Genomic DNA, 14,539 nt, shown 5'->3' with positions numbered 1-14,539 from the left:
ATTATACCAGTGTACTAAGTCGAATTAAAATCGAATATTGTATCACTGTGACTTATATTTATAGCTCGAGATAGGAACTTAAAGAATGTGGCGTGTCGGGAATGATTAAAAGACGATGCTCGGGTTTTCATCGTGAGCTCGTTTTCCCTTGCTTACTTTTATTTAAACAAAAGATAATGTCGTGTCAGCTATCCATGATATGGTGTTTTTTATTATTATTTTATTTGTTGATGAGGTGTACTCACATATATGGTTTAGTTCTTTATACAACACTATAGTTGTACAATATTCTACAGAGTTATTTGAATTAAGACTAACCAAACAGTAGTTAGAATGCGTGTTGTATAGTGAAAGTCGACATAGCTTAACAGTAATATAACGTCTTTCAAGTACTGAAGATTAATTTGGATATAGTTGGGTTAATTGAATTTTTCCTAGAGATTCTTAGAAGTCTCAAGTTCGTGGATGATCAAGGCTTAAAATTCAAATGCTACCTTTCATGTAGCACTCGAGCTAAGAAGGACGATTTGGGCTTAAATCTCAAATGCCACCTTTCATGTAACACCCGAGCTAAGAAGGGCGATTAAGGTTTAAATCTCAAATGCTACCTTTCATATAGCACCCGAGCTAAGAAGGACGATCAGGGCTTAAATCTCAAATGCTACCTTTCATGTAACACCCGAGCTAAGAAGGGCGATTAGGGCTTAAATCTCAAATGCTACCTTTCATGTAGCACCCGAGCTAAGAAGGGCGATCAGGGCTTAAATCTCAAATGCTACCTTTCATATAGCACCCAAGCTAAGAAGGACGATTTGGCTTAAATCTCAAATGCCACATTTCATGTAACACCTGAGCTAAGAAGGACGATCAGGACTTAAATCTCAAATGCTACCTTTCATGTAACACCCGAGCTAAGAAGGACAATCAGGGATTGAAGAAATCCTATGCTGAGTGATATTCTTAAACGTTTTTTTAAGAGCATGTAATTATTTGACCGCTAAACTTTAAAATTTGCTTGAAAGACGGTCAGATCTTACCTTTTATGTCCAGTAAAGCTTCATGTTTGTATTTGCCTCCATCTTAAAAAAAATAATATAATAATAAAAATAATATATATATATATATATATATAAAATCAATAAATATCTAAATTTTTAAATTTATATCTATTTCACAAAAAAAATTTATTTTGTATCTAATAAATCTTTGAATTTTAAAAATATATAATAGATTGTCGAACTTTCAATCTTATGTCTAATAAATCTTATCTAATAAATCTTTGAATTTTTATTTTCCACACTCTTACAAAGAATATTTAGTCGAGCAGATCAATAAATTAACAAAAATATTTACCAAGTAAGAATTTTATAATAGAAAGTTCATAGCCCTATTAATTTACAATATAACCTTAAAAAAAATATTATTAAATTTTAAAGGTAATTTTGGAAAGTAAAAAACAAAACTTTAGGGTAATTTGTTTTTTTTACTTTTACAATTTAGCGGTAAAACAATATAATAATAAGATAAACGAGGCTTGTAATTAGAGTTCATTGGTCGTAATTGATTTGGATTGCGTAGCGAAGGCTAAATACGCGGCAAGCCGATAAGCACAGAAACTCACAGACAAACTAGACGAGTCAGCAGCCCACCGGCCACCTTCCAATGGTTCAATCCGTTTAATCAATCTGCTCCGTCGTCGTCCCAACTCCCAAGATCATCTCAAGCTCCCACTCTCCTCTTCCTCTCTCTCTCTCTCTCTCTGTTGCGTTGCGATGTGGAACGATTGCCGCGGCGGTTTACCGGGCGCCGACCAGCCACAATTCGATCAAGAATCGTTTATTAACTTTGATTTCTTCTCGGCCACGACTAAACCTAAGGTGATTGTTGTTAACGAGCATCTCAAACATCTTCTTCAAAGCGCATTTCTTGTCCTTGTGAAGCTGGCTAGGGTTTTGAGTTGGTTTTCGGTGTTTGGCATTTTACATTTTGATGAGGCTTTCTGGATTTTGTTTTTGTGTTAGGACTATTACAAGACGTTGGAGGTGGATTACGATGCAACTGATGATGATATTCGAGCCAATTACATACGACTTGCTCTGGTTCGTGACTTTGTGTTCTTGTCTTGATTTGGTCCTCTTTTCAGTATTTTTGTTTGTTGGTGATTATCACAACTGGTTCTTGGAATTGGTTCCCTGCAGAAATGGCATCCTGACAAGCAGAAAGATCAGGATAATTCCACTTCAAGATTTCAGGAAATAAACGAGGCTTATCAAGGTCAGTTTCCAGCTTCCAATTCTTAATGCGTCTTACCGGTTGCATTCTTTTACTGGATATCCTGCATTTTCCACATAATACGTCTTTGTCAAGAATCATGTATACTCATGAGTTGTGAAGCAAAAAAGATTGCTAGTAATGAAACATTGTCTACAATATGTAAAGAAGGTTTATGAAAAAATTTCTGTGGTCTGTGCTTTATCTGATCACCTGCGAGTAGTGGAAATGGTGTAGTTTGGAATGCTTGGTTAGAAGGAGCATTATCATTTTTTTGAAAAATAGGGAACAACGGAGACATCATTAGAGGACAAATTGTACAAATAGGAGCTGTAAGGCATCGACTCTCAGCTAAATGGATTACCAAATACAATGCAGTTGGTAGGCTAAGGAGTTCCAAAATTAAGGCTCCTCGTGGTTACCTACCAGGGGATATCACACAGTTCGAATTACCTGGCTATCGAATATTGCGGAAGAGGTGAGAGTCCACAGTTTTGAACATGATAAAACATTGAAGACCGCAGGGATTCCCTTAAACCAAAAAGAGAAGGCTTGTAGCCTAGTACCAATCATTTTGGCTCATACATTTCAGATTTCTCCTTCCAAGGTGGTAACATGAAGGCCTTAGATGCCCAAGTACTTACAGAAATGAAAGAAACAAGAATGGAAAAGGGAATTTTTTTTTTAGAGACTCCATGGTACTAGTTATAGTGGGAAGAAAGCCTTCAGAGGTATGTTATTCTTCTTTAGTTCTTTGAAGAGTACCAATACCTAGTCTTGTTGCTATTTAGCAATTTCCATGAGTAAGAGTATCTCAGATATGTCGTAGTGTCTTGTCGGGAGATGACAAATTTTTGGTTCTTGCATTTTCTTTTCTGGGCGGTGGGTGGATGGGGATGATAAAAGTGATTATCATCAAGAAGCAACTCGTTCTCTTGGTTGCTATTTGGAACTCATGGTTCATCCTCATGTCATTTGGCTTGAACATTTATGTTTCTCTCCAGTTCTCCTAATGAAGTTTGGATGCTTCCCTTTTCTGGCAAAGAATAAATCTCTCAGCCAACTTCTTTTTGTTTTTCTTTGAAACCTTTGGTAAACTTGATAGTTGATACTTATATCTTCTCTCCTGCTTTTCTATATTAAAAAAAATGTCAACTTAGTGGTTGAAGAGACGCAGACTCTTTCTTGATTTTTTGTGTGATTCATTTTCTTTATTGACCTCTGACTTTCTCATGAGGAGAAGAGGAACTGCCACTTGCTGGCTGTCTTTCTTTCATATAAACCTTCCATTCACATCTGCAATGAAGAGTAAACTGTATGCTCTGGTACCTGGGCAGAGTTCTTGGAATCTTAACCCTACCAGTTCAGCTCAATCTGATTGATTGGTTTCTTTCAGTTGTTTTAAAATGTACTTGAATAGCTCCATGCAATTGAATGGTGCTAAATACTCGTAGTGGTTTGATCATGGGCACAAATATTCAATTTAGGAAAAGCTTTTTAATATTAATGCTAAGATTTTAAGGATTTCACAATGTGGCTTAAGATGGGGAGGGTTGTGAATAATGGCACAAGTCAAAACATTTTTCTCAATTTTAACAATTAGTATGAATTTGGAGAAAATAGCACGTAAGATGGATGCCTCTCTTTCTCTCTCTCATGTTGAGAGAAGGCTTCCATGTAGTTGTTTCGTCGCCTCTTAGTATAAAAGGAAGAAAGAAAAATAAAGACAAGGAAAATGTGTCGACGAAGAAAATAGCTAGAGGGAGTTGAAAAATAAAGAAAAAGAAAATGAAAGAAGTTGAAGTAGGTGTGGATATTGCACAACTTTCTTTTGGCTATTAAAGAAATGAGAAAGGTAGTAGAAAAGGTGGAATCCTTTTGAGCTTAATTAAGAGGAATAAGTAAATGGGAGCTTTCAAGCCATTGCTTGCAAATCTGCGGCTTTTATGGGCAACTAAGACAGGAGGTTGCTCAGCTCAGAATATCCCAAGTGTGAAAGTAAGGTGTGAGCTTTATTATACACAGAAGGTATTCAAGAGAGCGTTGTATCATCTTGACATGGGTGTCTTGTAGCAAATAGCAATGCTATATAAAGAAATCATTGTATATTATACAAGAGCTTGTATCGTCCTCCATTTAACATTTTGTACGTCTTTTTTAACTTTTGTAAAGATGGCATTTTATATATTATCATTCCTTCAATGTCAATGAAATATTTACTTCTTAATCAATCTACAGAGATAACTGAGTAATATACTATCCTCTCGAGATGTGTCTAGCATTCTTAGACGCTAATCTTGATTTTGGAGGTATATGAAGGAAAATGTTTTTTTTTTCCTTCTTGGTTACGAGGATAAACTCTGTATGATTACCTATCAGTCAGATTTAACTTAATCTCCCGTACTTTTGTGAGGTTGAACTTGAAAGCATTAGCTGCAGCCGTGCAGGAGCAGGTGGGAAACTGAGCTGAATTCACCGTCAAGGTGTTCCTTATATGCATTTGCTCGAATGTTTTAGTGGTTTAAGAATGCCTTTCATGCAAATAATTAATCTTTTAGAAACGAGTCAGGAGGTAGCAGCCATCTAACCACCCTAGCATTTTCTCTTCCAAGCCATCTTTTAACTGCTCTTACTGTACGTATCTACATACCAAGTGCAAGCTTGATTGGTTGGAGGAGTATCTAACTATTCATTGCATTTTTTTCTGGGGAATCTGTAAAAATAAAGGGAGTGAGATTCTTTTAAGATCAGGTAGAAAACGTATTTTAGTAGACAGAAGACAATTAAGGGAATGCTTGACAAACCAATTTAGAGGAACTTCTCCAGACAGTTGATTGAATTCTGTTCCCATATCCATACTCGATATCCAATTAAACAACACAATCTGTTCCAATTTCTCCTGTGCAATATTAATTTCCTTGGCTACCAAACACGACACTGTTAATTTGATTGAGTTTTGCCTTTGGGTTTCGTGGATCAACTCCATATGATCTCACCGTCACTGATTCAATGGGAGATCTATGGTTCAGTTATACCACAGAATTAAATGTAAATGCATGTTCACTTGTTTTGTTTTTTTGTTTTCTTGTGCTGTGTGCGTGTGTGAGAGAGAGAGGGTATGAGATCCCACATTGGTTGGAGAGTAGAACGAAGCATTCTTTATAAGAGTGTAGAAACTTCTCCCTAATAGACGTGTTTTAAAACCGTGAGGCTGATGGCGATACGTAACAGGCCAAAGCGGACTATCTGCTAGCGGTGGGTTTGGGTTGTTTCAAATGCTATCAGAGCTAAACACCGAGCAATGTGCCAGCAAAGACGCTGGGTCCTCAAAGGAGGTGGATTGTGAGATCCCACATCGATTGGAGAGGGGAACGAAGCATTCTTTATAAGGGTGTGGAAACCTCTCTCTAACAGACACATTTTAAAACCGTGAGGCTGACGACGATACGTTACGGGCCAAAACGGACAATATCTGCTAGAGGGGGAATTGAAAGTGGCGAGCAACCCATCTGCTGGAGAGGTGTATAGTTTCAGCAATATAATTGGAGTAATTATCAACCTCTCCACTTGATTCTCTATTCATCCAGGGACTTCTCTTGTTCTATCTTTTCTTCCCCTCTTTCTCAATTGTAAGATTTGTTTGTTAGTCCAGGCTGTTATGGCTTGTGGAGAATACCTAATCTTCTGTGCCTCTTTCTTCTTATGGATCATTCCACAAAAACAAACAAAAAAGCTAACAATTTAAAATCAATAAACTCCAGATCTCACACCAACACTTGTATTATTCATGGACAGTTTTGAGTGATCCCATCAAGAGGAGAGAATACGACATCAAAGACATGCTGTACAAATATGATTACAACGTAGTTGTGAGAAATCCCCTCTTCTCTCTGCTAACTTTCTCTAACATCAACCACGCCTTCTATTATCCTTATATGTCTGTAAATTCTTATGCTCTGTGCAGGAATATCTCAACCGTTTCAAAGGGCTTATATTGACTTGCAATGGCCTTGGAATTAAGCATTCAATTTGGTAAGAAACACAGCCACTGTTCTTCCTAAACACATCACCTGTTCAGTACATGTGAGAACATTTGGCCTATTATATATCATCAATCTGCTGACATCACACAATTCTAGTGGCCCCCAGAGCTGCCAGACCCCTTTCAAGCTTTCTTAGAACCCTATACTTTCTTTTGTTCTGATTTTTGTATAAAAATATCATATTATGTATCTATTATCTTCCTTAACAATAGACCCACATCAATTCTACTGTGTTCTTAATCTGTGGCCTTTTCTCTCTTTCTCTCTCTCTCTTCCCTTACTCTTTTAGTTGTTGATATTGCAGGCCCAAAATTCTCTATGAGACAGTAATACAATCTTGTTCATTTGAATCATTAATGTGTTTGGAGGCTGGCTTTTATATTTAAGACTCTAGGTTGAGATGGGTATGCTGTGAGTTGTTTGAAATTTGTTATCAAGCCTTCCGCTAGGAGATATTGTCATTTTTTAGTTTTTCTTTTTGAGCTTTGCCTTTTCCCTTCCGAGCTTCTCCTCAAGGTTTTAGAACGCTAATGTTAGGGAGAGGTTTCTACACTCTTATAAGTAATGCTCCATTTTCCTCTTCAACCGATATGAGATCTCATATTTAGGCACTAAATCTTGTTATTATTACTTCACTCAAATTTTGACAGGTAACTTGAATGGATTCTTTAAGTAAATGACTTGGTTGGCCCTCGGGGGCATTTTTGTCATTTTCTTTTCGTGTTTTGTTCTAGCTATTTTCACGTATCTACGAGTCAGGAGAAATATTTTATCAACCGATGTGAGATCTCATAATTAGGCACTAAATCTTGTTATTATTACTTCAACTCAAATTTTGACAGATAACTCGAATGGATTCTTTAAGTAAATGATCCGACGGCCCTCGGGAACGTTTTTGTAAGATTTTTTTTCATGTTTTGTTCTAGTTATTTTCATGCATCGACCGGTGAGGAGAAACATTTTTATGAAAAACTTAAATTCTGACGGGTAATTGAAATGGATTCTTTTAAGTAACTGACCCATCAGGCCCTCGGGGACGTTTTTGTCATATTTTTTTTTCGTGTTTAATTCTAGCTATTTTCATGTATCTACAAGCCAGAAGAAACATCTTTTTGAAATGAGCTTAGTCCATCTTTACTTTATGTAAATTATGCATTTTTTTTTATCGTATTTATATATTTTTTAATGGTATTTGATTAAATTATTAAAAAGGAAGTATAATATTTTAAAAGGAATTATTTTTGAAATATAAGGAATTTTTGCTATTCTTAAATGTCAACCCATACAAAATAATCCTTCATCCCTCCCTCCCACTAATTTATTAACCGGTAATAAACGAATTTTTTTTTTGGAGATTTTTAAAATAATATTTAAGATGATAATTTTAATGTAATTATAAAAATATATATGACGTGGCAATGCGTAATTAATAATTAGAAATTAATTGAAACGCTACCTCACAGATAATGATTGAAATTATTAAAAATAGAAAAAGATGTGTTGGCATCCTTTTTCCTTGCATTTGCATAGCTGGCAATCCTCCTCAATCATCTCCATGTCATCGTCACCAGCTTTAATCCAACGGCTGTTATTTGATTCTTATTCTACATTCGTCGCAGGCTAATATGGCTCTTTTTTGTTATTTATTTATTTTTGGGTTTTTAAGGCCACCGCGCATCTTTACCAAACGGCGAACGTTGAAAACGCAAATCTCTCTGTCTCCGTCTCTCTCTCTCTCTCTCTCTCTCTCTCTCTCTCTCTCTCTCTCTATCCGTCGCTTCAAGCTCGCCGGAGTTCAATAATGGCCGCCACCGTGCCGGACAATCTGTCTCGTGAGCAATATGTGTATCTAGCTAAGCTTGCCGAGCAGGCTGAAAGATATGAGGAGATGGTTCAGTTCATGCAGAAACTTGTTCTTGGTTCAACCCCAGTCGCCGAGCTCTCTGTCGAGGAGCGAAATCTTCTCTCTGTTGCTTACAAGAACGTGATTGGCTCACTTCGAGCTGCTTGGCGGATTGTTTCTTCCATCGAGCAGAAGGAGGAGAGCCGTAAGAATGAAGAGCATGTTGTTCTTGTTAAGGATTATAGATCAAAGGTTGAGTCTGAGCTTTCCGAGGTCTGTGCTAGTATTTTGAAGCTTTTGGACTCGAATCTAATTCCATCGGCATGTGCTAGTGAGTCTAAGGTCTTCTACTTGAAGATGAAGGGGGATTATCATAGGTATATGGCGGAGTTTAAGGCTGGAGATGAGAGGAAAGCTGCTGCTGAGGATGCTATGCTGGCTTATAGGGATGCTCTGGTACTTTTGGTTCTTTTTCTTTTCTTTGTTGGTTGTGTTATTGATCTAATTTTGAAATGTTGCTGTTTTTGTGACCTGTTAGGTTAGATATTTCACTTGTGAATTGACTTTGAATACTGATTTAGTCCCGCCGCCGAACATATCCCTATTTAGGCGATCCATCTTTTACTGTTGTCATGTTTCCGTATTCTTGGCTACAACCTTCTTGAAATCTTGATTTTGGCAGTTCCAATGGATTTCACATTCGAAGACGTTTTTTCTTTATTACTCTGTTCTTCTTTGCTTTCCTCGGGGAAGATCCCCATTTTTCAACCGACCATTTCTATGTCGCAGCGCTTCTAATGGTTTATTTTAATTAATCAAACAATATGATATTAGGAATTTCAATTCTAACATATTGATTCTTGAGTTTGGATTATTCTGAATTTTGATTTTACACTTGTTGGATTTTGTGCTACGAAGGATGTCGCAGTTGCGGATCTTGCACCCACTCATCCGATAAGGCTGGGTCTGGCACTCAATTTCTCTGTGTTTTACTTCGAGATTCTGAATCAGTCCGATAAAGCATGTAGCATGGCCAAGGAGGTAAACTTGATCCTTCTTTTTTGTTTTCAGTCTCCTATTTCATATCCCCTTTTCTACATTATTTCTCCTCCTTGTTTTATGCCTGAGATGCGTGGGCTAACTCTGTTACTTTTTGCTTTTATTTCTGGGGCCTACTGTCGTAGATCCTTGTGATATTGTACCTTTTCTGGGCTATCAAGAGTTCCTAAGAAATTTCATCAGCTAGTACTATTACTGTGGCGACTTTGTTGAACTGTTGTCTTCACGTTGAATTTATGACTATCACATATTTCATAGCGTCACGTATATGTAGATTTGGAACCAGCTTGACCCATGAAATACTTTAACATGGATCTTACATCTGTAGGCTTGCATATGCAGATTTGGACATGTTTAATATGCATCTAGTTTGACTGATGATTCAAATATTTGATATTGTTGCATTTGTTCTTGTATCGTCCTTCCTTTGGTCTTTAGTTCCAGCTTTCAGGAATGCCATGATATCATCTATGCCAATGTTATTTTCCTCAAGCCACTGTGAACTACTGGTATTAGGCGTCTTACTTGGATCTGTGACTGAATCAGAATGTGATTCGTGTTTCGATCCATTTCCCTTCGAAATAGTTCTATCATATATTTGAACTGTCCGCTATGAATCTGCTACTTAGCTGACCTTACTGACCCGTGGTTGACTCTTTCAAAACTGAGCCGATGCATGTTACATTTTCTTTTTGCTAAAATGTGCTTGCAATTGCACTACTGTAGTGTAGGTGCATGCTACAAGCAATATGCTTTCCCATCTTTTTTTTTTGCGTGTGTTACTCACCAGTTCTTATGCTTCTGTTCAGGCATTTGAGGAAGCCATCGCTGAGCTGGACACTTTGGGTGAAGAATCATACAAGGACAGCACCCTCATCATGCAGCTGTTGAGGGACAACCTCACGCTCTGGACTTCAGATGCGCAGGTCAGTGATTACCACCCTCCCAAAAGAAAGAGTCCTTTAACTTTCAACTTGCAAGTGTCTAAAATGTTCCTTCCTATTACACATGAAACAAGAAATACAAGGGTCTATGAGAAACACAATTAAACGTTTGAGGACTTATTACCACTTACAAATTCAGCGACGAATTAGGCACAAACCCGTAAATTTAGGGGACTATTAGATACTTTTCTCGCGTTTATTATTACTAGGTCGTAACGGTTGTGAGTATTGACTTGTTTGCAGGACCAGTTAGACGAGTCGTAGAAGGCGGCATGAGCTCGACCTGTCCTGTGCTTGTGAATGGTGGGGGAGGAGGAGGTGGGCTTCAAATGTCATTTGCTTATGCTATTATAAATGTGTGAATCTGGAAATTAAACACATTGGTCTGTGCCTGATGTCCTTGTACTCAGACTAGCCTTGATCTTCAATTCCGAAGTTCCAAAATTGGTGGGTTTTTCTTCTTTCTTTTCATCTTTTCTCTTTCTTTTTTTTTCCCGATCCAGATGGGTTCTTTTTTACCTTAAAAAGAATCAGATTGAAAGAACATTTTAGCTTCATTTTCTCTTTAATCTCAAGGTTGATGATAATCATATCAGGTAATTCGGTTGAACAAAGCCGATGGATTTATTGCATTTGATTTTGGTCAATATATATTGAGAATAATGTTCATAAAGTGGAAAGTGCTTTAGATACACGACTAGAAGAATGATGGAAAATTTGTCTGAATGATAATTAAAGTTGTGAGTGTACCTTATATCAGGTGGGGCCAGCTTTGGGTCAGAACCACATGAAACAACTGTTTGTTCCTATTTTTTTTACAACTGTTGGTGGATTCGGTTTTATTGATATTGATTGGTTTGCCTTTTGTGTCAGCTCGGTCAGTTTCTGGCTTTCTGCTTCTTCTCTTTTTCAGTTAAAAAAATAATTTCACTGTCCTCTTAGAAGTAAGAATTCACTTGGAGATCACTATTTTTTTCCCCCCTTTTTAGGGGAATTGCAAAAGGCAGCAAAATACGTTAGATATTTGAATACTTGTTCATTTTTTTTCACTAGTGTGTTGATTGTTTAATTTGTTTTGTTAGTAACCGTTTTGATTGCGTTTGGTTAAGAGTATCGTAGAGGTGGATGATAATGCATTATTTATGTGATATCTCATATTGGTTGTGGAGAAGAACGGACATTATTTTTATATCATATCCCACATTAGTCGGATAGGAGAATGAGCATTATTTCTGTGATATCCCACATTGGTTGGGAAGGAGAACGAAACACTCATAAGGGACAATTGTCAAACGTCAATATCTGCTAACAGTGGACTTAGGCCTTGTTTCAATTGTCAAACGTCAATTAAGACACCTCAAAAACAAGGAGTATATTCACAATTGGGGAATTGACAAAATTCAAACATGATTAAAATTCTTTTTAGTACTTGCGTATATAAAAAAAGTGTTTAAAGTGAGCAACACACATAAAAAGGCATTTAATAACCCCTTGTTTTACTTATTTATTTATGAATAAGTAACGCGTTTAGTCCCTGAATTTTGAAGTTAATATCGGATTTCTAAATCTAGTGTCTAACCGAGCTAGTCAAGTTAGAGCCATTTTATCTTACACAATTGATTTGGGTTCTACCCATTTTGGCAAAGAAGGGAACATAATTTGGCTCTAAGATCATAAAGAATCCCATATCTATGAAGATCTAATGATGAAATCTAAGGCCATCAAACAATGGCTGAAGTAAAAACAAATCAAACAGAGTTTTTTACCATCACCTGCTCCACAGTACTCTTCTTCACAACTCCTCTAGAGCACAGTTCATTATGCAACTCCAATGCCTCCTTGGCTAGTCCTTCATCGGCCAATCCTTCAATGAGAATCATGTACGACGCCTCGGTCGGTATACAGTCTCGGGCAACCATGTACGCCAAGAAATCGATGGCTCGATTGGTTTGTTGAACCTTACAAAGTCCTAACATGATAGAGTTGTATGTGATAGCATTTGGCCTCACACCCATTTCTTCTAAATCATGGAAAAATGCAATTGCTTCATCAATTTTTCCTCCTCTACTCAGTCCTCCGACGAGCGAGGAGTACGTAATTATAGCCGGTTCGAGTCCTTTTCCCTTCATCTCGTCTAGAAATCTAATGGCATCTTCGGTCTTGCCTACCTTTGAGAGCCCATCAATGATAGTGTTGTATGTAATCAATACAGGAGAGCAGCCTTTGCTTCTAAGTTGATTCACTATCTCAGCTGCAACATCTACCTTCCCATCTTTGCACAAAGCTATCAACAGAGTATTATACGTCATAATATCCGGGTAACACCCTCTCGAAACCATGATATTCAAAAACTCAATCGCCCGATCCATCTTCTTCTCTTTACAGAATCCATGAAGCAACGGTTTGTAGCTCAAGGAATTCGGAGTACAGCCATGCCGAGGCATTTTCTCCAAAACATCAATAGCCCTACCAAGCAAGCCCTTTCGGCACAAGAAGTTAATCAAGATATTGAACGTCACAACACTAGGAGAACATCCCTTCCGAACCATATCGCCCAACAGCTTCTCGGCATCCATCCACCGCTTGGTACTACACATGCTACGCAAAATGATATTATAAGTGATCGTATTCGGTTGGCAACCATAAGAAGGCATATGATTCAAGAACTTAATAGCTTCATCCAACCTCCCTTCCTTGCAAATCCCTTTGATAAGAACATTGTAAGTAACAACATCAGGCTTACATCCTTTGTTCCTCATTTCATCCAACAATTTCATTGCCTTCCCAACACCACTTTCCTTGCAAGTTGCTTCAATCAATATAGTGTAAGTTATTACATCAGGATAACACTCACTCTGCAGCTGTCTATCAAGAACATCCATGGCTTGCTTCAACCTCCCACAGCCACAGAGAGTTCGCAAGATTGTATTGTAAGTAACAACATCAGGAGAGACACTCATTCGTTCAAAAAGTTTCAAAGCACTGCCAATTTCACCAGATTTACAGTAACCACTAATTAGAATATTGTAAGTTCTAACATCAAGAACAGCCCTCGAATCTTTCAAAATTTCCATAACCCGAGTGGCCTTCCTAATCTTCCCAGTCTTACACAAATCACGAATCAAAATAGTGCAGGCATTTATATCAGGAATTTCACCACGAAAGAACATATCCTCAAGAAATTTAAACCCGTTTTCTAATTCCCCATTTCTTACCAGTAAACGAAGATGATTATTGTTCTCGAATCCCTCGAAACTCTGCGAATGATTCGAAGCAGATGAAGAGGAATTGGCGCCGTTCAAATGGCCATGTTGTAATCTAAGCGTATCGACTCTCGAAACCGCACGAACAATGTTGAGATGTTTAGTAATCGAAGAAATCGGTTCCTCGGAATCATCGGAAGGAATAACGAGGAAGCGAGATTTTCCTTTTGCTCCTACATGAAGCCTCAAAGAATTGGCCTCCGATGTAACCAATTGCTTGGCCCTAACTTCACGGCCGCGAATTTTGGCGCTGTGGCGCTGAAACAAACAGAATCCATCTGTATAATTCTTTGCAGGCAAGGTTAAATCCATAATCTTCCTTCAACTTACGGTGAGCGTAACAATGGAACAGGGGAAAATGGAGGCGACTTAATGGCGCGGCGGCGGGTTTGCTTATCCAGTTTGTGAGCCTGCGTTCGTCTCTGAAGCGGAGGCGGCCGCATGAATAGGAAGCGCAGCGCTCGGTGGCCCAATCCATAGCAGTGGGCTTCCTGCTGATGCAATCTCGCTTATCTTCCCTCCAAAAGCCCTTTTTTTTTTCTTTTTTTTTCCCTCTCTTTTATATATTTTAAAATAATTATTCGCCGTAAAATAAAAATAAGTAAATTAGTATGAAATTAGTATAAATCCATCCAAGAGAATAAATCTTAATTTAAAATTTAGATTCGACATTTGATGACCTCTCCCGAGCACACGTGTTTTAAAAATCTTAAGGGAAAACTCCAAAGGGAAACTACAAAGAGAACAATATCGGTTAGCAATGAACTTAGCTACTACAAATAGTATCAGAGCCAAACACTAAACGATGTGTCAACGAAAAAGAATGGGAGTGGACACCGGGCAGTGTAGCAGCAAGAATGTTGGGTCTCGAAAGAGGGTGGATTGTGAGATCCTAGCAGACACGTTTTATTATTCCGAAGATAAATTTAATATTTAGATTAAAAGCTTTAATAAAAATTAAAGTTTACTTTAAAAAAAAAAACAAAAGGTTTAAAAGGTGGGGGAATAAGTGCTTCATTCAAAACACAAAAGAATAAATAAATAAATAAATAAATAAATAAATAAATATATATATATATATATATATATATATATATATATATATATATATATATA

At 37.4% G+C, this 14,539-nt stretch overlaps 3 protein-coding genes across 3 annotated transcripts; 2 read left to right on the top strand and 1 right to left on the bottom strand.

Moving 5' to 3' along the window:
* The first annotated feature begins 1,548 nt into the window (after positions 1–1,548).
* On the top strand, positions 1,549–6,631 carry LOC111454167 (chaperone protein DnaJ-like). Its single transcript, XM_023095519.1, has 5 exons — positions 1,549–1,877; positions 2,022–2,099; positions 2,199–2,274; positions 6,067–6,140; positions 6,236–6,631. The coding sequence occupies exons 1-5, from the start codon at positions 1,773–1,775 to the stop codon at positions 6,305–6,307; spliced, it is 405 nt and encodes a 134-aa protein (XP_022951287.1). The 5' UTR covers positions 1,549–1,772; the 3' UTR covers positions 6,308–6,631.
* A 1,360-nt stretch (positions 6,632–7,991) lies between these two features.
* Positions 7,992–10,792, top strand: LOC111454165 (14-3-3-like protein GF14 kappa). The gene is made up of 4 exons (XM_023095515.1): positions 7,992–8,613; positions 9,076–9,198; positions 10,026–10,142; positions 10,404–10,792. The coding sequence occupies exons 1-4, from the start codon at positions 8,116–8,118 to the stop codon at positions 10,422–10,424; spliced, it is 759 nt and encodes a 252-aa protein (XP_022951283.1). The 5' UTR covers positions 7,992–8,115; the 3' UTR covers positions 10,425–10,792.
* A 936-nt stretch (positions 10,793–11,728) lies between these two features.
* On the bottom strand, positions 11,729–13,928 carry LOC111454158 (pentatricopeptide repeat-containing protein At1g09900-like). The gene has a single exon (XM_023095500.1). It carries the CDS (start codon positions 13,733–13,735, stop codon positions 11,909–11,911), a length of 1,827 nt encoding a protein of 608 aa, XP_022951268.1. The 5' UTR covers positions 13,736–13,928; the 3' UTR covers positions 11,729–11,908.
* Between the last annotated feature and the right edge of the window lie 611 nt (positions 13,929–14,539).

Source organism: Cucurbita moschata, unplaced genomic scaffold, assembly GCF_002738365.1.
Source record: "Cucurbita moschata cultivar Rifu unplaced genomic scaffold, Cmos_1.0 Cmo_Scf00016, whole genome shotgun sequence".
Taxonomy (NCBI): Eukaryota; Viridiplantae; Streptophyta; class Magnoliopsida; order Cucurbitales; family Cucurbitaceae; genus Cucurbita; species Cucurbita moschata.
This window is presented reverse-complemented; position numbering and strand designations above follow the sequence as displayed.

Coding starts and splice junctions, on each gene's coding strand:
- LOC111454158 (XM_023095500.1), bottom strand. CDS start 13,735: ATGGATTTAACCTTGCCTGCAAAGAATTATACAGATGGATTCTGTTTG.
- LOC111454165 (XM_023095515.1), top strand. CDS start 8,116: ATGGCCGCCACCGTGCCGGACAATCTGTCTCGTGAGCAATATGTGTAT. Junction 9,199..10,025: donor CATGTAGCATGGCCAAGGAG/GTAAACTTGATC, acceptor GCTTCTGTTCAG/GCATTTGAGGAAGCCATCGC. Junction 10,143..10,403: donor TCTGGACTTCAGATGCGCAG/GTCAGTGATTAC, acceptor ACTTGTTTGCAG/GACCAGTTAGACGAGTCGTA.
- LOC111454167 (XM_023095519.1), top strand. CDS start 1,773: ATGTGGAACGATTGCCGCGGCGGTTTACCGGGCGCCGACCAGCCACAA. Junction 1,878..2,021: donor CGGCCACGACTAAACCTAAG/GTGATTGTTGTT, acceptor TTTTTGTGTTAG/GACTATTACAAGACGTTGGA. Junction 2,100..2,198: donor ATTACATACGACTTGCTCTG/GTTCGTGACTTT, acceptor GGTTCCCTGCAG/AAATGGCATCCTGACAAGCA.